At 52.6% G+C, this 25855-nt stretch overlaps 2 protein-coding genes across 4 annotated transcripts in view; both read right to left on the reverse strand.

The window, feature by feature from the left end:
* Nucleotides 1-2563, reverse strand: part of Bcr (BCR activator of RhoGEF and GTPase) — a 114621-nt gene extending 112058 nt beyond the window's left edge. The window contains exon 1 of the mRNA XM_075979985.1: nt 1145-2563. Within this exon, the coding sequence (XP_075836100.1) occupies nt 1145-2426 (1282 nt within the window). The 5' untranslated portion in view covers nt 2427-2563. The remainder of the gene's footprint in view (nt 1-1144) is intronic.
* Nucleotides 2564-5689: 3126 nt separating this feature from the next.
* Rab36 (RAB36, member RAS oncogene family) lies at nt 5690-24828 on the reverse strand. 3 transcript variants are annotated; one of them, XR_012911332.1, is made up of 12 exons: nt 24541-24765; nt 23371-23451; nt 20003-20094; nt 17698-17763; nt 16907-17008; nt 14794-14858; nt 13283-13338; nt 12523-12600; nt 12007-12097; nt 11064-11189; nt 7185-10266; nt 5791-6325 (listed from the first exon to the last, which is right to left on the reverse strand). XR_012911332.1 is itself a non-coding variant. In XM_075979987.1 (11 exons), exons 2-11 carry the CDS (start codon nt 23437-23439, stop codon nt 10623-10625), a joined length of 804 nt encoding a protein of 267 aa, XP_075836102.1. In that variant the 5' UTR covers nt 23440-23451; nt 24541-24828; the 3' UTR covers nt 5690-10622. The 3 variants fall into 3 exon arrangements, 2 of the variants coding, with proteins under 2 accessions (XP_075836102.1, XP_075836101.1); XM_075979987.1 differs by having other exon boundaries at nt 5690-10681; nt 24541-24828; XM_075979986.1 differs by lacking the exon at nt 5791-6325 and having other exon boundaries at nt 6589-10266.
* Between the last annotated feature and the right edge of the window lie 1027 nt (nt 24829-25855).

Here is a 25855-nt window from a genome sequence, read left to right on the forward strand (position 1 = left end):
TGTTTCAAAAGGATTCTGACAAACGAAGCACAGCACGTGCAACTCCATCAGCAGGAAAAGAAAAAAAAAATCACTGAAGCAAACGACCACATCAGCCTAACAGCGGCAAGGACTCCAAGCGATTCCTGACAGCTGTACACCCCCCAAATCCCATGCCCGCTAGCACCCCTCCGCCTCCCTCTTTACTCCAACTGAAAATTCTGCCTAAATCTCAAAACCCAGTCCCATTTGCCCACACAGCCAGCGGTACCTATAAGCAGTAAACAAGCTATCATTTCATCTTAGTGCTGGAGTCAGACCATGGATTAGGAGCCCAAAACAAGAACCTGTTGAGGGTCATCCCAGTGCAAATGAGGAGGCACGGGCACACCGGACGGGAGGACCGGAAGAGAAGGTGAGGTCTGGAGATGTAACTGAGACCCCACGGTACAGGGGCGGATCTAGGGGTGCAGCATGCCTCAAGTGTGTCTGAGCCCCAGTACCGCAAAAAGAAAAAGGCAGACAAAGTCCAACGGCAGGGGATGGAGGAGTGCTCTGTGCGGGAGGAATGATGAAGCAGACACATGAAAGCCAAGTCGATCAGGACGATGACAGATTAGCCCCACATGAATCCCCAACCTACTGATGTCCAGTGGCCCACTGAGTCAGCACTACTCCCTTCCTACTCCTGTCTTCATCTGCTCTCACCTGCTGACAAGCGACACATCTAAGACCTTGAGGCAGCATGCACATCTTGGGTTCCCCTAAACGTGCCATACAACCGCTCCAAGACCAGGACAACCAGGTGGCGGAGACTATCCAAGCACGGGTCACTCCCCACTCAAAGGAGCTGATCTAGGTGGCAAAGATGGCTCTGACTTTTTTGTCCAGCATGGAGAGAGCACGGGGGTCTATCTCCCAATGCTTTGCAAAACCCACCGGCTTAGAGTTAAGACCAAAAGAGTAAGCCACCAGCCATTCCCTCCAGTCCCCCCTCACCCCCATCCCATTTGCCTTCAGGAGGAAGGGGGTGGAGTCAGTTCAGGCGCAGGGCCAGGGAAACACAAAAGCACTTGAAAATCACGCCAAAAAGTACCCATTTTCCCCAGGTCAATCTACTTAAAGAGTCCGGAGCAGGTCCAAGTATACCCACAGTGGTACTCACCTGCATCCCCCTGGAAGGTGCTGTCCCCGTCACTGGGCCAGATCTGCCCGGTCTTGCGGACACCTACGATGGTAGCCTCAGACACCACAACCTGACACTGTCGGTGCCGCTTCTGACACTGTGGCGTCGGGGGGCTGCTGCTGTCAAAGGACTGCTGCGAATTCTGTGAGGGTGAGCGGCTCTTGTCCCGGAACATTCGATAGGTGGTGGGGCTTGGGGACACGCGGCTGGACTGGCCAGAGGAAAAGTCCTCCTCGCTGGAGGTGAGGTTCTCATTGGAGCTGCAATCCGGGGTATAACCTCCTCCGCTGTCCTCAAAACTCCGGGGGGAGTAGGACCTGCGGGGCCAGGTGAGGCGCTTCTCCTGCTCCGAAGTGCTCTGGCTTCGCAGGAGCGGGCCCTTGCCCTCCCCTTCCATCATACCTCCGACGTAGATGCTCTGGTAGGGTTGGTACTCCAGGGGCGGCCAAGGGGGCTTGTTGCCGCCGTTGGCATTGATTAGGTTGTCCTTCAGGAAGCGGGGATTTAACTCCACATCCTCGTAGTCACCGTCGAGGCCACAGCTGCTCTCCGAGGAGCGCCCGCGGTAGTGGGGTCTGGGCGCTTCCCCCAGACCCTGCCCAGTGCTTTGCTGGGACTTCTTGCGCTCCATCTGCATGGCCTGGCTGCCTAGAGAACTGATCCGGTCGGATACCTCTTTGTCGTTGACCTTCACCAGGCCACGCTCGTGGTGGAACTCGACATTCACGTAGAAGGGCTTCTCAGGGTCGCCAGAGCCGGGCTGGGGAGGTCCCTTGCGGATCTTCTCGAAGTTGGATCTGAGTGCCGCCACGCTGGTGGGGGGCCCTCGGTCGTCTCTATCAGCAGGCACAGCAGCCGCTGGCCTGCGGGCGGAGGGCGGCCGTGCCTTCCCCGGTGACCCCTCTCCGTCCGGCCGCGCCTCGGACTCCTCGACGGGTGCCGGGTCTGCGCCGTCGGCGGGAGCGGGCGGCTGGCGCTGGGCGGGCGCTCGGGGCTCGGCGGCACCGTCCGGGGGCTGCGCTGCGCGGCGGAAGCCCCAGCGCTGCCGGTCGTAGCTCTTTTTCTCCTTGGCCAGCAGCGTCTGCAGGTAGATCATACGGAAACGCTCCTGGTTCACCTCCTGTTCCAAGCGCCTAATGGAGGCCTTGCAGCGCTCCAGCTCCTGCTCGATGTCACCCACCGAGCGCAGCTCCATGCGCGGCGGCTCCGAGTCCGGGAACTGCGCCCTCCACGCCTCGGCGAAGCCCACGGAGTCCACCATGGCGCGGCCGGCCGGCTCACCTGCGCCGCGGGGCTGCACGCTGGAGCCCGCCTTAGCGACGGCGCGACCTTCTCACCGGGCCCGGTCCGGGGCGCCCGGCGGCTCCCATGGCCCCGCGGCGGCGGCAAACAATGCCTCCCCCCGGGGACCGCAGGTGAGGCGGGCGGCTCGGCGGCGGCAGGGGGGTGGGGGGTGCGGGCGGGGGGGAAGGGCGCGGGGTTGCGCACGCCGCTATTGTGTGCGGGGCTCCGCGGCGCGCGCGGCGGCGAGAGCCGTCCTCCGCAAAGCAGGGCCGCCGCGGGCTCGCGGCTGCAGCCTGCACGCTCCTCACCTCCGATTCCCGCCCCGCCCCGCAGCCCCGCTGCCCCACAGCCTTTCTGGTAGGCGCTGCGACCAGTCCGGCCAGCTCTCGCCGCACTCCCGCCCGGGTCCGCACTCAACGCCGCAGGAAGGGGAGGACCGGGGGGCGGTGGCCGTGGAACGATTGATGGGGCCGGGCGCGCCTCTTAAAGGGGCCGCGTAGCGGCGGAGCTCTGGGTCCTTGAAACAGACCCGGACCGCGGCTACCCGGTCTGATCCCACTCTGGACACAGGAGCACCCCAGATCGTGTGATTCCTAGAGATCCTTCCACTGGGGAGGCCCTGGCTTCTTCTTCACACCTGGAGCAGAAATACTTGCTTGGTTCCTCTTTTTGGCACTGCCAGGGTACCTACCAACCTCGGGGCTGGTCGTCCCAGGGAACACCTCTCAGGGTCCAAACTACAGAGAAAACAACCAAGGCAGGTCACCCAATGAGACAATCCAGGGCCAGACTGGGTTGCCCATGTCAACAACCCGTGTGCCAGCAAGCAAGCCTCTGGCTGAAGATCTGAAGTGGGGGTGAATCTTAACAATGATCCACACAGCTGTCTCCGACTAACACGGAGCGATAAAAAGGAATCAGTTCATTCAACGCATCTTATCCCCGAGTCCTGACTTTTGACCTCCAGAGGCCAGTGTAGTATATTTCGGGTCTCTCTCTTTCTCTGAAAGAATCACAAACCACTTTCTTAGCCTCGGAACTCAGTAGAAGATAGGAAATCTTTGATGGTTTCCAGGGAAGCTTAGGGATCTGAGGCACGTAGCAGAGATATTCTCTGTAGGGAGTCCCTCTCTACAAAATGAAATCCAGACCGGCCTGCTGGGTGAGGTGAAAGGAAACAGGATTCAGCAGCCGAAGAACAGCCTGAGCTCTGACCACTTTTTCCTCTCTGTGCCTCAGTTTCCTGAGAATTGAGATAAAACCGAATACCTGCCTCCACAAGCTGTTGTTTCTTTGGTTGTAAAAAGTTGTCAAGCTTTTCTAACGAAATAGAGCCCAGGAGCGGCGGCTAGATTAGCAGGATCTCCCTGACTTAGACCGTGTGGTCTCGGTGATTCTCTTTCCGTCCCCGGAACTCACTTTCGTCCTCATCTGTAGCATTCTTTTCTGCACCCATGGATTCAGTCTATGTTAACGTTGGCAGGGCTGGCCAGCCTTTGGAGCCCAGCTCAGAAACTCAGAGAGCTGTGCAGCTCTCTGCTGCCCTCTGCAGACTTCTTTCATCTCTTGTCGTCCCCCCCCCCCCCCCGCGCCCCCACGCTCCCCCATTCCCCGCCTACCTCACCCTTCTCTGGCTCAGTAGGTAGTAAACAACACAATTGCTGAGGAAGAAACGATTTCTCTGGTGTCCTGACTTTGGCGTCATTGGGGCAGACATCCCAGAAGCACAGTTATTGAACAATGTTCTTTTCTTCAGTAGATTCACCTTTAAAATGAATGTAAAAATGCCAGCTCCTTGCTGGGGGCGTGGCTCATTGGAAGAGGTCTTAAGAGGTCTTATTTGGCAAGATAAGCCCATGGATCAATCTCTAACGCTACCTCCCCCCGCCCAAAAAAGCCGTGACCTCACGAGGTCACAATCAATACTCGCTGCCGCCTGTAATGATCTGATGGAGTCATTCAATAAGTGGGCCAGGCAAAACGAGAACTCAGGCCTCTGGAACCCTATTTCCTGGTCATCTGGGAAAAAAAAAAACACAAAATTCTATTTCACTTGTTGGTTTGGTCCTTCAGTTTCCAGTCCATATAACCATTATGTGTGGAACAGGAAGGAGTACTTTGATGGAGGAGGGTGACATCATTCATCAGGATGGTAGCTCTCTGGTTCACAGACTCCAACTCAGCTCTATTTTAAATATTTTTGTAGAGTTTTTGGTGGGTGGGGTGTGGAAATAGTGGAGAAGGCCCAATCACGGGGTTGAAAGAGAGATGCTGACTGCAAAAATAGGCACGGACGCCCACGTGAGGCTCCAGGTACCCACTGCCCATCTATGGTCTCATATAGATTATATGCCAGCATGCTTGGTTTATTTGGTGCTGGGGATTAATCCCAGGCAGACAGGCAGGCTAAGGTCAACGGTAGAGGGCTTGCTAGCATGAACAAGGCCTTCGAGCAGTGGCTTTCAACCCATGGGTCACGACCCCTTTGAGTCAGTTTCTGACAATGAAGATACATCCAGCATATCAGATATTTACATTAAGATTTATAGCCCGGCAGTGTTGGCTCATGCCTTTAATCCCAGCACTCGGGAGGTGGAGGCAAGTGGATTTCTGTGAGTTCAAGACCAGCCTGGGCTGGGTTGTTGTGGCGCACGCCTTTAATCCCAGCACTTGGGAGGCAGAGGCAGGCGGATCTCTGTGAGTTCGAGACCAGCCTGGTCTACAAGAGCTAGTTCCAGGACAGGCTCCAAACCCACAGAGAAACCCTGTCTCAAAAAAAAAAAAAAAAAAAAAAAGACCAGCCTGGTCTACAAAATGAGTTGCAAGACAGCCAATACTGTTTCAGAGAAACCCTGTCTTGAAAAACAAGCCAACAAAAAGATGCATAACAGTGAGCTCATGGACCCTGGACCGACAGCTAGGGAGCCTGCATGGAACTGACCTAGGCCCTCTGCATGTGGGTGACAGTTGTGTAGCTTGGTCTGTTTAACAGTGGGATCAGGATCTGTTCCTGGTGCATGAACTAGCTTTTTGGAACCTGTTTCCCACGAAGGGTTGCCTAGCCTAGCCTTGATGCAGGGGCAGGAGCTTGGTCTTGCTTCAGCTTGATATGCCATACTTTGTTGACTTCCACGGGAAGCCTGTCCCTTTCTGAACAGAGGAGGAATAGATGGGGGCAGTGTGGATAGACGGGAGGTAGGGGAAGGGAACAGGAAGAGAGAAAGGAGGGGAAACTGGTTAGTATGTAAAATAAATGAAAACATTTAATAAAAAGAGATTTATAACAGTAGCAAACTGACAGTTATGAAGCAGCAATGAAAATAATTTTATGGTTGGGGGGGTCACCACAACACTAGGAACTGTATTAAAGGGTCACAGCATTAGGAAGGTTTAGGACCACTGCCCTAGAGTGGCCTTCCAGAAGAAAGAAAAGAAAACTGAAACCTTTTTTTTTTGAGCTCCTTCTCTACCCAACCGTCACCCCTATCTCCATCCCTGCTGGAGGCAAGAGGAAGGCTGTCTTTCAAGTGGGATGGGGCTGTGTTATCCATCTGTTATCTATCACGTCATCTGTCATCTTCAGGGAGATGGAGCAACAGCATCAGCACAGTAGTTCTCTGGCCCTGCTGGCTCACGCTGTGCTCAACAGTGCTTGGCTGGTGGACCTCCTCCAAGCTTACAAATCCCTGGCCTACAGTAGGCAGCAGGGATCTCGGTAGGGTGGCCTTGCCAAATAGGCAGCAGGAGCTTCTCTGGAGCCGCTGGCCCGGGTTCCGATGACTGAGCAGGACTCTCATTAGCTGCAGCTCCGCCCCCCTTCGGCAGGATCAATTATTGATGGCATGCCAGTGCAACCTCCCGGCAATTGTGTGCAGCCTGTACCAGGAGAAAGACCGAGTGCAGCGAACCTGTGAGTGAGGGGATACCCAGTAAGGTGGTCCAGGGTTCTACTCTGCATCATCACAGGCCCAGAACACCTATAGGTCAGGGATGTCTTCCCTGGTGAGGGAAGGAACCCCAGGTCTGTTTTGCCTCTCAGATCCAACCCCTATTATGTGTTCCAGAAGGCTAGGACTAGGCAGGCTGAGTAAAAAGCCTTTTCCACAACAGCGTAGGAAGCTCCCTCCACCTGGGGCACAGGCTCAGACAGGTAGCTGGTGGCTCTGAATGTCACTGATGCATTGGACTACAGGGATGAAATGAAAGGACCCGTGCTCCCTGGATGGGGCCAGTGTGATGGCTGTACTTCTGTCTGCCATCAGCTTCTCTCAGGGGAAGGCCTAACATATGGGAAGTGACATGTGAGGCCATAGCAGATGGCAGAGGAGCCCAGGAGTCTCTGGGGAGCCCTGTCTCAGGACAATATCTGAAGTCAGCCCAGGGCCCATCCAGACTCACTTCTTATTCAGAGGCGGGGCTCCCTAGCATTCCTGTCAACATGCCACTGTCTCACAGGGCTTAGAGCTATGTGTGCACAGAGCTATTTCTTGTTCCCAGCCTACGTTTTGCGGAGTCACATTCCTCAGTGAGTACTGTGTGGACTGAGGGATTAATAGCTGGAAAAATTTGTAAATGGAGACTATTCATCTCCCAGCCACCCAGACCCAAATAATCACACAGAAACTATATTAATTACAACATTGACCAATGGCTCAGGCGTATTTCTAGCTAGCTCTTACATCTTAAATTAATCCACTTATATTCATCTATGTATCACCAAGAGACTGTGGCTTACCGGTAAGGTTTTGGCGTCTGTCTCCTTGGACAGCTACATGGTGTCTCCCAGACTCTGCCTTCTTTCTCCCTGCATTCAGTTTAGTTTTCCGGCCTACCTGTAGTTTGCCCTGCCATATGCCAAAGCAGCTTCTTTATAAACCAGTAGTAATAAAACATATTCACAGCATACAGAGGGGAATCCCACATCAAAAATTCTGAAAGCAGGCTCAAGAAACTCCTGAATAATTAGTATGCTCTATGCCTGTAAATCCCAGCACTTGGGAGGCAGAGACTGGAGATATTTTTAGTTTGAGGCTGGCCTAGATCACACAATGGGTCAATCTATCTGTCTGTCTTAAACACACACATGTGCACACACACATATGGGGGGAGGAGACAGAGAGTTAACTATATGACTATAACCAATCCGATCTACCTCTATATTCAGATACCTAGGTGTTAGGTGACCATAGTTCTAGCTTGAGGCATCCTGGGTTCCTCTAGAAAATTAAGTTTATCTGGGAATGGTCTCTATCCCCTAGGCTATAGTGTTGTGGCTGGATCCCTGTGGCCTCCTCCAGGCCACTGAGGCTCATAACAGGACCAGGAAGGTAGAGGCAAGCATCCAGGACAAGACTGGCTGTTCCAATCATTGTGGAGCCCGAATCACCACCACTGCGTGACTGGGGGAACATTGCACCCAGACTCAGGGAACAGGCTATGCTGGGGTAAGACTTGGTGGGAAGTCTAAGCAGGGGTGGGTGAGTTGTCAATGCAAATAAATCCTTTTCCAGGTCATACTTGAGTGAGAGGCCACTCCAAACACTTGCCTGGAACAAATGTGTGGGAGTCTGAAGGGTAGGGCTACTAGGTCCTGGGCCCTGATTCTGCTGGGACCAGACACAAAGCTCAAGCATGGCAGAGGAGGAAGTGCTTAATAAATGCTAATCTACAGGGACATGGGTGTAGGAGGAGGAGCCGCTTGCTGGTTCCTGGTTGCCCAGCTAGCTTAGCCCCAAAATAAACACACAGAAACTGTATTAATTAAATCACTGCTTAGCCCATTAGCTCTAGCTTCTTATTGGCTAACTCTTACGTATTAATTTTACCCATTTTTATTAATCTATATATCACCACGAGGTCGTGGCCTACCAGCAAAGTTTTAACATGTCTATCTCTGGTGGTGGCTCCATGGCATCTCTCTGACTCCGCCCTTCTTTCTCCCAGCATCCAGTTCTCTCTTATCCGCCTACCTAAGCTCTGCCCTGCTATAGGTCCCAAGCAGTTTCTTTATTCATCAGTGGTATTCAAGCATACAGAGGGAAATCCCACATCACATGGGTGTATGCAAAGCAGTGTACTTGTAGCTCCGGAGCTCATGACGGGAAACCCTCTGTCTGCATCACTCCGCTAGGTCCTGGAAGGACAAGGGAGGCGTCAGGTCACCACTGCCATCTACTTCCACTCTGTGAAGCCTTAGGCTACACCCGCTAGACCCAGACCTCCCTAACGCAACAACAATGTGGCCTGTGTGTCTTGGGGGACCTGGGTAGGGGCCACAGTTCAGCGGAGTCCGCCCAGCCCCTTTGGAAATCCTACAGTGCTACGGGTGAGAGCTAACAGCAGCGGGACACGAACCAGCTGACCAGTAGATAAGGAAGTCAAATGAACTTCAGTTTAGCCACACTAAGGAAACGGTATGTTTTGCTAAAGTATGGGAAGGCTTGGCACACACCCACCATGAGAGATCGGGGCAGATCACTGGGCAGGTAGCCCAGCAGGCAGTGTGCACAGTACAAGGGCACTCTGGAGAAACAAGTCAGAAGGGGCGGGGAAGGACAGCGCAGAAGGGATTTTATCAACTGTTAGCCAGGTTCACTTCAAAGAGTACAACTGACTTTCAGGCAGAAGTATTTCTGTTTACATGCTAACCACCTAGTTTAACACCAAACACATAATTCTTTTAAAGAGACGCTTAACCTACTTTTTTCAAATAAAAGAGCTTGAGTCAAATGCGACTCTGTGTCTCCTAAGAGCTCTGGCACTTGGGGGCGGTGCAAGCTCAAGGCCTGCCTAGTATTCCTGGTGACACCTTGTTTTAGCGAGGGGGGGAGGGAGAGAAGGGGACAGGAAGGGAGGAGGGAGCTACAGTAAAGCTAGTGAATGTTGGTGTTGAACAGGAAAATACGCCACTGTTCTTGGGTGTTTGGCCATTGCTGAGTTAATGAACACTCACAGAAATGCATGGTATGTCAGGCACTTAGAAAAGGGCACTGACCAACATGGCTGCCTGCAGATGTTTACCATTCTTGAGAGCAGGTGTTCCTAGATCTGGTGGTACCTGCCTGCAGTCCCAGCACTTGGGAGACGGAGGGCAAATCAAATCCAAGGTCAGACTCAGCTACACACAGAGCTGGAGGCCAGCATGGGCTATGTGAGAACCTGAGAACCTGTATTGTGTGGGGAAGGGGGAGAGAAGCAGCGCCTAGGAGTGCCAGCTGTGCCCACCTTCTTATGGCAGGAGTGAGACAAGATTGCACAGGTCTGGACCCAGCTATAGGAATACAGAGTGGGTGAGGGGTTGGGGAAGACCCTGGACCCAAGTAGGAGCGTCATGCTGGAGGGGGTTAGACATACTAGAGTCTGCATGTACGTCCCAAGTCCTCCAGAGATATGTAGACCACTGCTAAAGTCCCGAGAGATACACAGGTCAGCTGGAGAGACACACGGCAGGTAAGCAGGGATGGGCACAGATGGCAGCACAGGGCAGCATCAGGCTCGGGATGCAGAATGAGATCCAGATGGACTCCATGCAATTGCCATTTCTCAGCATAGTCAAGACAATTCGTCTTCTGATGGGCCGGAGGTCTCCTTTCTCATCCACTGACCATGGGGAATCTCAGAGATGGAGGCAGGACTCTGCTGAGGGGGCCAAATGGACTTTTCCATTGTGCTTAACAGTGGAGCTCCAGAGTCCTGGGATTCTGTGGCCGAGGGACAGCGGATATCTAGGGCTGAAGCTGCAAGACCTAGACCTCCGTGTCTTCTTGATGAGAGGACTCCCAGGTGGGATGGCAGGTGAGTTTTACTGACAAGTCTTGCTGTTAGAATCGGAGATGGGGGTCAGAGGCCTCCTCTAGGGTCAGTAGGGAGAACTCAAGGGTGACTTCAGATAAGAGTGGGTAAGGGATGGGGCGAGCCCTGAGTGTCCTGAGTTTACAGTCGTGAAGCCTCTTGAGACCACAGTTACTCTGTACAGAAGGTTCGCCCCAGTACCTGCCCCCCAACAACCAGCCAGACAGTATTGGGCCCCACACCCAGTGGGGCTGTGCCAAAGAGAAATGGCTGAGCCTCCGAGACACAGGCCTTCTCCAGCTTGAAGGCAGATCTACCGCAGAGCTTGGGCTCCACATCACCCCATGCCCGAGCAGGGAGATGGCTCTGATGTGGGCCCCAGCTAACAGCAGCCCAGGCCAGGTGGCCTCTTGTTCTCCTGGGTCTTGGGTACCTCGATTCCTACAAAGACAGGAAAGTAAGATGGCAGCGGCCAGCATCCTACAGCTGATACTGGGCAAAGACTACTCTACCTGGTAACTGGGGCCCTGAACTTGGTCCCCTGGGCCTGTCCTCCAAAGCCTAGATGACCTGCTGTGGGAGGGTTGTGGCATTCAGGTAAGTGGGAGGCAAGACACATATGACAATCAGGAGCCTAAGCTTGGCCCAAGAGGAGGCTGTGTGGAGATCAGGGAGGCTGGGGCAGGTGGGGTCATGGAAGCCATAGGCCTGAGATATGATAACAGTTCAGAGGTCCCAGAGGACAGCAAGGGTGGCAAATTGGGAATGGGGGGTGTGGTCCCCAGCCTGCTCCTCAGCCCCACCCAGCCCTCTCTGTACGTACGGATTAGGTCTCCATCTCCATCTCCGACCTGGGACTGGCTGCTGGGCCTCTTCTCTAGGTCCTGGAGTACAGATTGCTCAAATGCTAGGGCGGCCACACGGCTGAAGAATGCCGTCACGTTCTCTCCTGGGGACCACAAGGTGCTCTCAGATGCATTATGGGCAAGAGCTAGGTAAGGCCATCCTTAAGCTGGCCGTGACCCTTTCAGAGCACTCCTGATGGCCAGTTACTGGTCCATCCACGGGTGGCAATACAGTGCTGGGTGGTAACCTGGCTTTCCGCTGGGCTGTGGTCCCCATCCCTACCCTGTTGCTGCCACCTACCCTGCTCCCAGGCTACTCCCTTAACCTCTGAGCCTTCCTTCCCCAGCACCTTCCCTCTCAATCAGTTGCTGTTGGAAAGCTGCACAATCTGGGAGAAGCAGGACTTGAACGTGTGCCTTCTCTTTAGGAGCTACCCATGTGCTGTTGGCCCTTACATGGAATCTGTGTGCATCCGTCTATAGGTCCCGGTACCCAACATGAACACTGCCAACCTGTGCAACTGTGCAGAGTAACCCCCCCTTGCCCTACAGTGGGACTCCAGTGACCCTGCTGTGGCTGTGGTCAAGGAGGGTGGTGCTATGGGGGTGGGCACTACTGCTGCGAAAGAGCAGCAGACGGCTCCGAGCATGGGCAGTGCCGGGTGTTTATGGTGGCCTGGATGTGGTACTTCCAGTTTCAATCCATACCCAGTCTGTGACCAGATACACAGTCTCTGTGTACTGGAGGCAAGGGCTATAGCCCGATTTCTGTGTTCCCACAGCCCTGGAATCTCTCGGGTGCCAGATGCTGGACGCCCTTTCATTTCCTCCCAGCAAGAGCCTGGTTTTACAACTTCGCTCTTTATACTTCTGCATCCTTCAGTCTTTTGATAATACATGCATGTGGGGTGCACTACTCACCGGTTTTGGCTGACACAGACCAGTACTCTGCCTGCATCTCATTGGCCAGGTGCACAGCCTCTGCTTCGGCTTGCTCACATGCTGCCTCCGACTGGAAGAAACGGCCCTGGCTGACCGGGTATCTTGACCTTCACTGCAGGGAGTCCCTAAAGTGGCCACCTGCCTCTCGCCTTTGCTTCTCATTCACCTCAAGCAAATGGCATCCAGTGCAGGGATGCCCCTAGTGCAGGGATACCCACAGTGCAGGGATACCCCAAGTACAGGGATGCCCCCAGTGCAGGGATGCTACCCGCCTAGGGCTAATACTTTAGTGTCCCCAGGGAAACCTAAGTCATCCCCGCCTCCTGGAGGGGGGGCATGGGAGTTTGAGTACTCTCTTCAATTCCAAAGCCTGCTTTGAAGTCTAACATGAGGCAGCATGCCAGTGTTGTTCACTGCTCCTCAAAAGTGGGCTGCAAACATGGGCACTTTCCGAGAAGTCCCTCGGGGTTGGGCCTCCAGCTTCCCTCTGCTTACCAGGAGATCCTTCTTGGTTCCCACGAGGAAGAGGAAGCAAGAGCCTGCCTCATTCTCCCTCAGTGCATCATCCAGCCACTGCCTAGAATGTACAGAGAGGACGCAAGAGACTTGTAGACAGCCAGGAGGTACCGGGAAGGTACCCTGACCTACATGCCTAGGTGGGATGCTGGTGCTGGAGCCAGAAGGGCCTCAGTGGGACCAGAAGGATCTGGGACTACAAAGGCACTGGTGTAGGAGAAGTGAAGACTCCTGTTGTGAGAACTAGGTGACTTCTGCCCTTTATCAGCTGGAAAAATCATCCCTGTCTCCCCATACGGCCTGGAAGATGCTGATGTGAATGGCCCAGGCAAACATAGGGAGGAGGGCTTTGGTCCATGAGGTGGATTATTTCAGGAAGATAATGGCCCTCTGAAAGTGATCATTTGCCCTCATCTCTGCCCAATGAAAACTTTCTGTCAGGGAGGATGAGCTATGAGGTTATCTGGAGCCAAGGTAAAGGTAAACAGAGGGGTCCCTCATTCAAAAAGGTTTCCAATATGGTGGCGGCAGGCTTATCAAAGACAACGGTGGCCTGTCAGCTTGAGCTCCTGAGCAGCAGCTGGGGAGAGGTCTTTAGGGGTAAGTGGGAACCTGGACAGTAAGTGCCCATCATTCTGGGTCCAGCCAGAGGCTGGGGTTTGGGGAGCCCTTCTAGGCAGCTTCTTGAGTCCAGGTGATACACAGACATACACATAGAGCAGGTAGAACCTGCAGTTACTTGCCTGGTGTGCTCCAGCGTCTGCACATTGGTGAGGTCAAAGGCTGTGATGATCACTGGATACAGGGAAAGACAACAGCCAATCAGCAACAGATGTGGTGGGGGCAGCTACCCTAGGCATCTTCCCAGATCGCAAAGAACTACCGGGGTGGGGCACTGTGGAAACTAGTGAGGAGTCACCCTGTGTTGGTCCCCTTGAACCTGCATTCCCACCAGCACCCCCAACTCCCCCACCCACCAAAATCTGTACCTAGCAGCTCAGGGTGGAGGGGAGGAAGGCACAATGAAAGGCCTGAAGCATGTGGGCTCTGGTGGGAGATTTTCTGCCACTTGTGGTCCAATGGGCTTGGGTGAGAGTTTAACTGTGGAGAGCTGCCTTCCTCGTCTGTACAGTGGTGAGAATGGTACCCTAGCAGTCAGGAGGGACGCTGTTTTGAAAAGCTGTTGGTCCAGGGCCTGAACCCGGGTAGACTTTTTATTGAAGGATACAGATTAGCAACAACCAGTTAAAGGAAATGGCTTTTGTGGCGCCACGTGGGCAGCAAACTGTCAGGTATCTCTGGGGTCAGCTCCTTTTATCCTGAGTCTGCCCTGGATTCTACACACAGGAGGATGGTCCAGGCAGAGGTCTGCTCTCTGCTGCCCTACCGGGAGAAAGCCTGGACGCGGGCTTTCTGGGCACTTTGTGGCTGATGATAATCCTACTGGTGATGGGCATGGTGAGTACTGTTTACAAAAGTATACCAGGCAACCTCACACCACTCGCTCCAGGGAGGCAGCAGCCCCTCAGAAAGAAAGGTTAGGAGAGGGGAGAGCTATAGGAGGCCACCGTGTATGTGGCCGAGCTGGAGGTCCCACCCACAGCTCAGGGACTGTGCTTATATCCTGTTCTCCCTTCTTTAAACTGCGATGGACCTGCAGGGATTCTCATACCACCACCAAGAAGACATAACTTTGAGCCTGGTTTGGGGTCCTTCTGATGGTTTCCCAACCTCCTACTAGATTCTACTTCTGTCTCCTTCCTCGGGACTTCACATTGCCACCTCTGCTGACTTTGAGCCCTGCTCAGTCCCCAGCTGCTGCCCCTGGCCATGTTGGCAGTGGGTACTGAGGTCCCAATGTGGGACCTGCCAGCTCTGCTGGGTCCACCTGTCTCTCCTTGCTGGCCTAGTCCCCTCTGGCTAAGACAAGAAAAGCCTCTCCTCATCTTCACCTGAACTATGAGGGCATCTCTCTTTTCTGACACTCTTAAACAAGAATTATTTTTTCATGTTGAAAACTGGGGCTGAGTCCGCACCTGATACTTCAGATTCCCTAGAGTGTGACTGTCAAAGCCAGCCGGGGTCTAGTCGCCTAGCAGCGTCTCTATCCGTAAGCAGTGGTTACAGTGCTCTCCCAGTGGCTCCTGGAGCACAGCACAGCACAGCACAGCACAGCACAGCACAGCACAGCACAGCAGTGTGTGTGCGGATGACGCAGGCTGAGAGCGCCAGCGTCATGGGGCTGCTCACCTTGGGCACCGCGGTAGTAGGCAGACGCAATACACTTGAACTTCTCCTGCCCGGCTGTATCCCAGCTGTGAGGGGAAGAGGAAGACAGGAAAGCAGTGGGGGCAGGTTACACAGCCCCAGTCTTCCAGGGCAATGGAACAGTGAGATCATAGGACAATCGTCAGGTCCACACCAACATGCCATTCGCACGTAAACAGCAGGAAGTGCCTGGGTGGTCCAGCTCTCCCTGACCCCAGCTCCCTGCAATCCCCGCTGGACTCTTTCCTTGGATCACAGTGCCCATAGGAGAGAGGGTCTAACACTGCGGATTGCCTTGTCCCGGTAAAGTTACAGCTCTGACAAAGTTATAGCCCTTCTGACTGTGACATTACAAAGGAACTTATGTTCTCTAACAGGACAATTCTGGGGTTCCAGGACAGGCCTTCAGCATATGTGTGACCTGGACACCCCTTTACATTCTGCACAGTAGCTCCCCATGTGAGGAATGGGGCTAGCAGGGGTACCGTTTGCATTGTGTGGGCAACTGATCAGTTAGCTCTGGCTTTCTGAAACAATTTCTGAGAAGGAACTAGAAGTTGAGCCCTAGACCCACAGAAAAGGAATGGGACAGCAGATTAATAATGCCTGCCACGGGTACAAGATGGAAGCAGAAAAGGTGACATGCTGAGACCCTGCTTGTACGGGTTGAAAACAGATTGTCAGTATGCAGGGATGGTCCTGACATCCAATCTACAATCCATCGATTTTTTAAGTCAACAGATCAACATTTAATTTTTCTCAGTAAACAAGTATGGTATCAGTGATCTGAATTTGTTTTCGAGCAATTCAGCATAATGAAGACTCGTGAGCTATATTCCTTCACTAATTCATTCTTTTTTTCATCTCTAAAGAAGCCTCTAGGTGGTGGATGGCATAGATTAAGCCAGGCAGGTGGCTGGCAATGGCCTCAAGATCCCGAGTCTGTGACAAGGCAGTGCCCATTTTACATTGGGCCCTCTAATTAGAGATTGCCTGGAGCCACAGTGAGAGCCTGGTTGCTGACCACTGTCTGTACAGCTCCACCCTTTGCTCCTTTCAGCCTTCCAGAACCCATAGTCACGAAGCCCTGGGATTTCCATAGCGTCTCTTGCTCTGAACCCTGTGCTCACCCTTGGACAGGATGTGTTATCATCCGGCTCCAGGATTCTACTGGGGCACTGTGTCCATGGAGAAGGCAGCTGACATAGGAGTGGAGGGCTCAGCCTAGGCGGGGCACAGAGGAATAGAGACTAAAGCCAGGGAGGAAGACAGGGACAGGGACTAGAACAAAAGCTTGGTGAATGTCAGTCACAGTGACAGCTAAACAAGACGGCAGGGAGGAGGAAGGGGGGCCTTGCCAGGGAGCACGGGGGTCTGGGAGCTGGGTAAGCCTGCAGCTCCTTCTGGGGAGTGGGGAGAATGAGGTCCAAAACACACAGCACTTATACCGGGGTAGAAGAAGGTGAACCTTGGGAAGGCCTTGCACTGATGTCAGGGCAAGTGAAAGGGGTGGGGAGTGGGGGCAGAAAGGAGTGGGAGGCAAAAGCAGGGGCGGGGTTAGTAGAGAAGATAGACTGGGTGGGGAAGAACAATATGGGCAGAGCGGGAACACATATCCAGAGGGACATGACAGGAGAATGGAGGACATCAGGCTTGAGAAAGGGGTGAGGGCAGGGTGGCCTCCAGGACCCTACTCATCCACGGCTGGCATAAAAGAAGTGACTTTGTCCTATTTTGTAGCTGAGAATAGAGAACAGAGCTCAGGAAAAAAATGCCAGAGGCAATTTTTGGGAGAGCACAGGAGGGCCAACTGGGGAAGAAGGCTGAACCTTAGTAATAAGTTTTCCGGGGAGGAGAGTGGATGGAAGTGCGGGTTGGGCTGTCAAGACCACCCCTCCCCCCATCTGCAGACCAATGTGAGGATGAAGAGAGAGACTCTAGGGACCCATAAACCACGAAGCCTGGTTTCTCACAACCACCCAGGCCGTGCTTGTCCAGACACATCCTTGTCGAGCACCGTAAAACACAGAGGAAAAGGATCTGGCTGAGGTCTTGCCCCAGGGGAAATCTCGAAACCACATTAACAGAGACTTACATCTGGAGGCTGTAGGGAATCCCCGCGATCTCAAAGCGCTCGATTTCAAAGTCCACCCCAATAGTGGCCTTGTAATCACGGTCGAAAACATTCTTGCACAACCTGTGGGAGGTGAGGAAGTCATCAGAGGACCCCTCGCAAAAATGAAGGGAGGTGCTCACAGCAGTGCAAGTCTGCAGGAAAGAAGATCCCCCAGCAGGGAATCCATAAGTGATGGAGGCTGGGTGTGGCTGGTGGCGCACGCCTCTAATCCCAGCACTAAGGAGGCAGAGGCAGTGGGATCTCTGTGAGTCTGAGGTCAGCCTGGTCTACACAGGGAGTTCTGGCCCAGCCAGGGCTAAAAAATGAGACTGTCTTTTAAAAAACAAAAATGCAGCAAGCCAAGTGATGGTGCACAGCGGCTGTGGGGTACGGTTTTCCATTGCCTGGACAAAATCCTGAGAGGATGGCAACCGATAAAGGGAAGCTCATGGGGCTTGTAGCTCTGGAAGTTCCAGGGCATGACTGATTTAGTGATGTTGCTTTAACTAGTGGTGAGGTTTCATCATGGTGATAGCATATAACTTAGCAAAAAACAAAACAAAACCCCAAAACAACAACAACAACAAAAGTCTCTCCTAGCTAGGAAGCAAAAAAGGGAATGAGTTGGGGTACACCATTTGCTTCAGGTGTATACCCCAAATGACCTAACTACCTCCTACAAGGCTCTCCCTCTTAGGCAAGGGTACAATGAGAACTCGGCGCTGGAGGTGGGGCTGGCTTGACCACGTGAGGAGCATAGCAGAACTTACCTGTGAATGAGGCTAGTCTTCCCCACATAGAGGTCGCCAACTACCACCACCTTGGAGAGCTTGAGCCTGGAGGAAACATGGCCGTCTCACCCTGGAGAATGGCGTCAACAGTGTCTTCAGCATATCCACGTCTTTCCTTCCCTGAACTGTCTGAATGAGTGATCCTTCAACCCTGCTAACTCTCTCCTCCCTCCCCAGTCCTGGGGAGTGGGAGAACTTAGGTTTGTTTTGGGACTCTGCTCCCCCCATGGCTATACCCTTGACCCCACTTGGTCCCCACATGGGCAAAGTCACTGTCCTGAGAATTAGCAACGGGGGCATGAGGAGAGTCTGAGCCATATGCTGAGGGGCAGGGAAGAGAGCGTAGGGAGAACTGTGAAAACCATCATCAGGTGAATGCACACTGGTGGTGGGTGCGGCACTGGAACCGTGGACAAGGGACCCACGTGCAGGAGATGCTGCTGCAAGGCATGTGTCCTGTATGCCAGCTTCCACATCCCTCTAGGATGTACACCTGTGTGGGGTCAGTTCCTTCCAAGCAGGGTTTATACATCTGGGTTTGCGGTTTGAGGGGCAGATTGGCCCTGGGATTCTTGGGCTACTTGGGGACACTGCTCACCAAGAGCAGCTCCTGCCTTCCCTCTGTATGGGACAGCGGCATCTCTGAGACTGCTGATCAGACTCCTCAGAGTTTCCAGGCAGGTGAGATGGCTTTGTGGGTAACAGTGCTTGCCACCAGGCCTGATGACATGAGTCCCCAAGACCTATCTGGTGGAGGGAGGGACCTGATTCTTATATCTGCACACATGTCATGGCACACCCTCTCACCCCACCAAATTAATACAAAGATTTCGGCAAATCTTCCTGAAAAGTCCTCAATGCTTAAACTGACCATCTTGGGAAACATCTAGCGGCACTTCCCGTGCTTGCAGACTCAAGAGGACACTCATGTTGGTTGATGGCTGGATGTTTGGTTTATATCTCTGCATCAGCCAGGGCTGGGGTTATGTCTGCCCTGCTCCCAGGCAGCCTTCTCATTCTAAAACAGGCCAGCCTTGATTCTGTGTCTGAGGAGTAAGGAACTACTAGGACTGTAGAGTGAGTGCTCTCAGTGCCTCAGTTTCCCTCCCTCTGGTGGCACTGTGTAGCGTCAAGTAGATAATCTGCATGAAGAACCTGATATGAAATAGCAACCCCGGGATAAAGCTGCTACTTTTATCCCTCAAGCCACCAACAGCAGTTCTGGCCTGAGCTCTGCCTCACTTGGTGCAGCCTTGGGGACCTCTGAGATGGGCTCTCTGATCTCACTCCATCCCTATGACCTCTGTGAACTAAGCCTCGGGCTGGCTATGGTCTGCTCAGGAAGAAAGGGAGCAGGCTGTTGTACCTGATAGAAGGAGGAAGACCTACTACAAAGTCCCCTTGTCGGTGGACAGTTGCTGCTGAGGCAGAAACGGGGCAGACACAGCCAGACCTGGCTTTCAGGTATGGGGAGGAAATACAGAAAAGCCTATAGCTCCATGACAGATGATTATGGAGATCTGTGGGGAATCCTGCTGAAGAGGCGGAGGAAGAATTAATTGCATGGGACTAACCTGGGCCCTCTGCATATATGTGACAGTTGTGTAACTTGGACTTCTTATGGGACACCTAACTGTGGGAGCAGGGGCTGTCTGACTCTTTAGCCTGCTTCTGGGATGCTACTCCTCATAATGGGTTGCCTTATCCAGCCTTACTACAAGGGGAAGTGCCTAGTCTTACTGCAACTTGATATGCCATGTTTTGTGGCTATCTATGGGAGGCCCACCCTTTTCTGAATAGAAACAGAGGGGGAGTGGAAGAGGGTGGGATAGAGGGAAGGTGGGGGAAGGGGCTGGGAGGAAAGGAAGGAAGGAAAACTGTGGTCAGGATGCAAAACAAACAAACAAACAAATAAAAAGATTTTGGATTTCCAGAGCACAGAAGAAGGGTCCTATGGAAAGGCTGGGCCAGGGGCAGGGACAGTAGGTGGTCAGAGAAGTCTCCCAGAGGCTCTGGCATACAGAAACCTGAAGGGATGAGAGGAAGATAGCTTGTCCAGACAGGGAGGAAATGGACCTGCGCTGAAATGTCCCTTCAGCTGAAAAGTCATCTTTCTGACGTTATGAGAAGCAGGGAAGTTGTTTGTACATTAGAGTTAGATGACAGCCCCCCAATAAGCGGCATGGATTCAGCCTGTGTATTCAGCTCGTTCAGTTTTCACTGACGCCGGCCTCTGTGCTTCTCCTCTTCCTCCATCTTCCACATCCTTGTCCCATGGGCTTACCCAGCAGTGCCCGTGTTCCTGTGCTGGCAGGCAGTGCTGACCTGGCTGTGGAAGTGCTCCTTGAGCTGCAGGCAGGCATCAGATGTGTACCACTGGGAAAGACAGACAGACAGACAGACATGCAGGCAAGCAAGCAGACCATCCTTCGATGCAGCATCTTGCTAACACAAACTGGGCATCAAGGGTGAGACCTACTTCCTAACCCTCATTCTCTCCCGAAACGTGAGGCCTGCAGCCTCCTTAACGCGCCTCGGTCCCAGCAATGCCACAGGCTGTGGGTTAGGAAGTGCGAGCGGGTTTCTCAGACAAGGAAACCGAGGCACAGAGAATCAAGAGAAAGAACTCGCCCCAGGAAGCACCACGCTGACCCAGCCTGATGTGGTTAATAAGTCTGCAGGTCTGGAGTGGCCCTGGGATGCAGGACAGACATGTCCAGCTGTAGCCTTGTGACCCTGACTGCTGTAGGTAGAGGGCTATAGGGGAAGCTCATTTTCTTCCCTGGGCAGACTCCCTTGCCAGGGCATCTGGGTCAAATCTTAGCTCCACCATGCCCAAGTGTGTTGATGTCAAGCAGTTTTCCCTGCCTCTCTGGGGCTCAATGTCCTACTCTGTGAATTGTGTCTTTTGTCCCAGGAGACTGGGCCTGCCCCTCCTGCCCACCCTCCCCCACCGATTAAACTTCTTTTCTCTTCAACTCATGAGACACCAGCCTGAATCATCCCTGGTTACCATGGTTACACTCCATTGGGAAAGCAATGGCCCAAGCTCACTAATAAAAAACCGGGGGACCTCTCCAAGATCTGAGGCACAAAGGCGTTCTCTGTCAATGTCTGAGAAAGGAGTTAGAGGAAAAGATGAAGGAAGGGGACGAAGCAATGACTGCAGGCGGAAACACCCACAGCTTACAGTCACCTCCTTCCTCCTTCCTAGCTTTGGTGCAGAATCCAAGACACAAAAAGTCTCCCTTCACACCTGTTCAAGCCAAGCAGAAGGAACGATGGGCAACAGGGTCACAGTGGTTTGAAAGAAAAACGGTCCCCAAAGGGAGTGGCACTATTAGGAGGTTTGGACTTGTCGGTGTGGGTGTGGCCATGTTTGAGGAAGTTTGTCACTGCAGAGGCGGGCTTTGAGGGTTCATATACGCTGAAGATGCCACCCAGTCTTTCAGACCATTTCCTGTGGCCTACAGGCCAAAATGTAGGACACTTACCTACCTCCCCAACACCATGTCTGCCTACAGATGGCCCACTGTGATGATAATGGGCTGAACCTCTGAGCTGCAAGGGAGCCACCACGATTAAATATTTTCCTTTATAAGAGTACTGTGGTCACGGTGTCTCTTCACAGCAATAGAAACCCAAACTAAGACAAGGGTCTTTCTCTTTCTTTTACTGAAAACAATGAGTCCTGATTATGGTTTTCCCTCCTCCTGCTCCTCCCACTTCCTTCCCACTTACCCTCCCATCTGGATCCATACCCTTTCCGTATGGATCAAACAGACATCTAAGGAATAACAATAAATAGAAAACAAACAAATCAGAGTGCGACAAAATAATTAAACAAGAAAAGGGGCTAAATAAAAAACACAGGAAACACATACAGAATCAGAGACACACGTATTCACACATACAGGAATCCCACAAAAACTCCAAACTGGAAGTCCTAACATATACACAGCAGACCTGTAAGGTAGAAAGAAAAGAAAAGGCCCTGATTTAACATTATGAGACAAAGAACCTTTGTCCAAAGACACCACTGAGTTAGGTCTCTGTTGGCCATCTACTGGGCATGGGGCCTACCCTTAAGAGTGGTTTGTTTCCCCGGGGAGACTCCCTGGGAGAAAACCAGTTGTTCATTTGCTAGCGGCTATCAATGCATAACAGAATCTTAATGTTACCTTTCGGAAATATTTTCTGCATGTACTAACAAACAGACAACCCCTTCCCAGCCCCCCGCCCCTTTTCCAGTGATGGCGGGGACTGAACCAAATGTTCCAGCAATGCACACACTTGATTACAGCTCCATGGTTTGCATTCTACCTAACGACTTTCTTTGTTCCTCCTCAGCACTGGAAGAGGTGCCTCATGCACCTGTCCATATCGAGGAGCCGCATCCCTACCGGTCTCTCTGTGGATGCTGATGCTGGCTTTGTGCTCTTAACAGCTGCCGGCATGCCTGACCTTTCCCGTCCTTTCTGTTCATGCCAGGACAGCCACAGAAATGAATTCCTAGGGGTGGGATGGCTCCGTAATGGGCAAAGGCATTTGTAGTTTGGGTAAATATGGTTCCACTGTCTCCCAAGAACCGTTATTTCGCATTCCTCACTGCCGTTAATATGAGACTGTCGTACAGATTGGAGTTTTCACAGAAAGGAAAGATAAAATGGCAACGGAGAAAGCTCTGGATCGGGATCAGAAATTAGGACATCAGGGGCTGGAGAGATGGCTCAGAGGTTAAGAGCATTGCCTGCTCTTCCAAAGGTCCTAAGTTCAATTCCTAGCAACCACATGGTGGCTCACAATCATCTGTAATGAGGTCTGGTGCCCTCTTCTGGCCTGCAGGCACACACACAGACAGAATATTGTATACATAATAAATAAATAAATAATAAAAAAAAAAGGATGGGTCTTGTTACATGGTCCAGGCTGTCTCCCAAGTGCTGGAACTACAGATGTGATCCACTACACCTGTGTGCTCTTCTCTCTCTCTCTCTCTCTCTCTCTCTCTCTCTCTCTCTCTCTCCCTCCCTCCCTCCCTCCCTCCATCCCTTCTTCCCTCTCTCCTGCAGTACTAGGGATAAAACTCAGGGTTTTGTTCCTGCCAGGCAAATGCTCTCCCACTAAGTTACATTTCCATCCTCAGGAGAGCTAGTAATAACAATAAGGAATGCCATGACCTACCATGAGCATCAGCTCCAAGTCAAGTGTGGGTGACTTGCCTATGGTCACAGCTTAAAGACAGCATCAGGAGGTACAACAAGGGCTGCTTAAGTGGCTTACAACGTCCATGCCACACAGCTCCCTGTTGTCACTACCGGCCTGCTCAGAGGAACTTAACACCCAGCCTTCTGGAATCTCTGAAACAAGACCAGCCTCTGAGATTTGCTTTCTTGATTTCTGGGGGTGAAGGCATACTAACGAAGCTGGATATGGCTGAAGGGTTACATCAGTAGTGGAGACGAAAAGGGCTGGGGACGGTGGTACACTCCTGCCATCCCAGCACTGGAGGCAGGAGGATTGCACATTTAAGGCTAGCCTGGGACGCTTTGTGAATTCCAGGCTTGTCCTGGACAGTCAAGACCTTTTGTCAAAGCAACCCAGACCCAGAGGAAACTAAAAGCAATAACAAAGGTGTTCTCATGACGGTACCTTAGGGAAGCTGGTGATGATGCGGTCCTGGCTCACAGGGGGCCCCCAAGAGGTCCAAGAGGACCTCATTCTTCCAGTATTCTGTAGAATGAGTCAAGGGGAAAGAGTATTACGTAAATATATGAGGTTTAGTTTCTGCTTAATGGCCCAGCAGATCAAAGCGGAACCGAGTATGCGAGCTGCCACATGAGCAACGGAATTCTGATTGGACTAGTTTCCCAACAGAACGAGAGATGCACAGCAGTCAAAGGGGACCAGCCAACCTGAGCCGGCAAGAATAATCCTATAAAGTAAGTAACTCTGAACAACCCATTTGCCTTTAATTGTTTCTTCTTCCCTTTCTTTTTTTGTCTATAAAACAAAACTCCTGGTCAGGTGTAGTAGTAACACGGGAATATACAAGAGGCAGGAGGATGGTGAATTCCAGGGTGCTTGGGGAGACACAGTGAGAACCTGTCCTAAAAAGGCCCAAACCAAACAAAAACACTCATTTTATTTTACACGATGAAGTGTTGCCCAATTCCAGGTTCAAAGTCAGTTATGACTAAATTTCTTACATTTGTATTTTGACAAGAATTGCAAAGCCACAGAAGTCCTCAAAACGCACCTGTGAGTTTCATCATCACTTTTCATCACGTTAAAAACACATCTCGGCCTCCATCCCTATGAGCAATATTAGGCAGAGCTCATTCAATCTGTAGGGTTCACAGTGAAGGAGCAACCCATACCCCCACCTTGCCCAGAGGCAAGATGTGAGTGTCTAGGAAGAGGGGGCTCCTTCTCTGGGCTCACTTCCTTGACCTGAGGGAGGTATGAAAAAAAAACCTGGCTGTGTATCACAGCCTAGGTAGCGGAACTAGAGTGGGGAGCGGTCTCCTGCTCTTAGTGTGTTTTAAGATGGAGCTACCGAGTGGTATGCGGACTTTAGGTTCCGGTCCCTTTTACTGACGGTCCCCCACAACACCCAGAGTCTGGTCCCTTAAAGGCTATTTGTCCTCCTCATCAGATCCGGCTCTCGCAGAGGCCTGGCCCGCAAGGGACCCTCAGTGAGGAAGAGCAGGCCTGCAGGCCGCACTCAGGTTTAGGGTTAGGAGGAAGGCCGGGGACAGGGAAGCCTCAGGACCATAACCTCCGGGACGCGCCCCCAGTCGGGAGGGTGAGTGGACTCACCAAAGCTGCAGAGACCAGCTTCCGGGGCGCGCGGGCTGCAGCAAATCACTACAGCAACGAGGGCCTCGCGGGACTGGCTCACAGCTCTCGAATCCCGACGTCGGGGGCGGGATCTGGACCCTCCTCCAGGCCGTGGAAATTGGTGGCACAGGGCCAGCGCGGAGTCATCACCATAGCGACGAGAACCTCCCGGGGAGCAGAGCTCTGCACTGCCTGCTCAGAGACTTCCGGACTCCACTGGAGTGCCCAGGCTCACCATGACAACCAGGGCGCTGATGATCAGGCGGGACCAGTGGGTGGAGCCTGGTCTTTCGGGATGGAGTCTGGGTGGGGGTGAGCATGAAGGGGTTAGCTCGAGGTTTCCTCTGGCTACCTTGGTGGGCCGGGTAGTGACAGTCCCAGGAAAAGTATTCGTATTGGATTGAAGCCCGCGTCCCATCCAAACCCCCCCAACTCCCCCCCCCCCCCCCCCCCCGGCAAGGGAAGGGTCCACCTCATGCCTACCATCTGCCTTACTGCATCAGTTTGAATTTAATACGATTTGGAAACCATGTGCCTGGCTTCTGGCACTCACGCTGAAAAATTAATTTCCTCCATTAATGGATGTTTAAAAAGCTGACTCAAGTTACTGGGCTCCTTCAAGCTAGTTTCTGTTGAGAAGCAAGGTGTGGGGTACAGGATGTATTCCAGGGGTGTCAGAACTCTTTCCAGACACCCCCTACCCCCTCCAAGTCTCATTCCAAAAGATTTGCCTAGTGAGTTAGAAATCGACTTGAACCCAGATTTTCTGACTCCCAGCCCAGGGGTGTTCACCACATGTTCCTGAAATAAAACTAGGGCAGTCTGGTTCGAGAGACCCTTTAGGACTCGATCCTCCGAAGGACAGCAGCAGGTAGACTTTTAAGTGTAGGATGGAACCCTTAGTAGATCTACTGCTGTCCTCTTTAATGCAACAGGACATGCCCTGGAGACTGATGCTTTTGCTTGATGTCTTGGTTAAGCAGTTTCACGGCTAAGGCTTCAGTCTCAAAGGGTCTTTACACCTCCAAACCTCAGTATACTCAGCTATTAAATGGCCCACCGGGGTCATTGTTAAGGCTTTCTTGTGAGGATGACATTGCTGGAGACCTGGGTGCTGCTTTTTTTTTTTTTTTTAGCATAGATGCAATAGAAAGCAGACATGGGTATGTTCAGGTTTGGCAGGCAAGACTTTAAGGGGTCTATGGCTAGGGAGTGGAAGTGGAACGGGACTGACAGATCAGCCCCCCAACAAGACGAGACACTGGCCTGTATCTGTTTTCCAGGATGGGTAAGA

Source organism: Microtus pennsylvanicus, chromosome 7 (assembly GCF_037038515.1).
Source record: "Microtus pennsylvanicus isolate mMicPen1 chromosome 7, mMicPen1.hap1, whole genome shotgun sequence".
Taxonomy (NCBI): domain Eukaryota; kingdom Metazoa; phylum Chordata; class Mammalia; order Rodentia; family Cricetidae; genus Microtus; species Microtus pennsylvanicus.

Bases quoted from the DNA above. Each gene is read 5' to 3' on its own strand.
- Rab36 (XM_075979986.1), bottom strand. From the start codon at position 23,439: ATGAGGTCCTCTTGGACCTCTTGGGGGCCCCCTGTGAGCCAGGACCGC. The intron at 12,601-13,282 runs GTAACTGCAGGT...CATTCTAGGCAG, and splicing joins CGCTGGAGCACACCAGGCAA to TGGCTGGATGATGCACTGAG. The intron at 10,267-11,063 runs GTACGTACAGAG...CGATTCTAACAG, and splicing joins TGGAGATGGAGACCTAATCC to CAAGACTTGTCAGTAAAACT.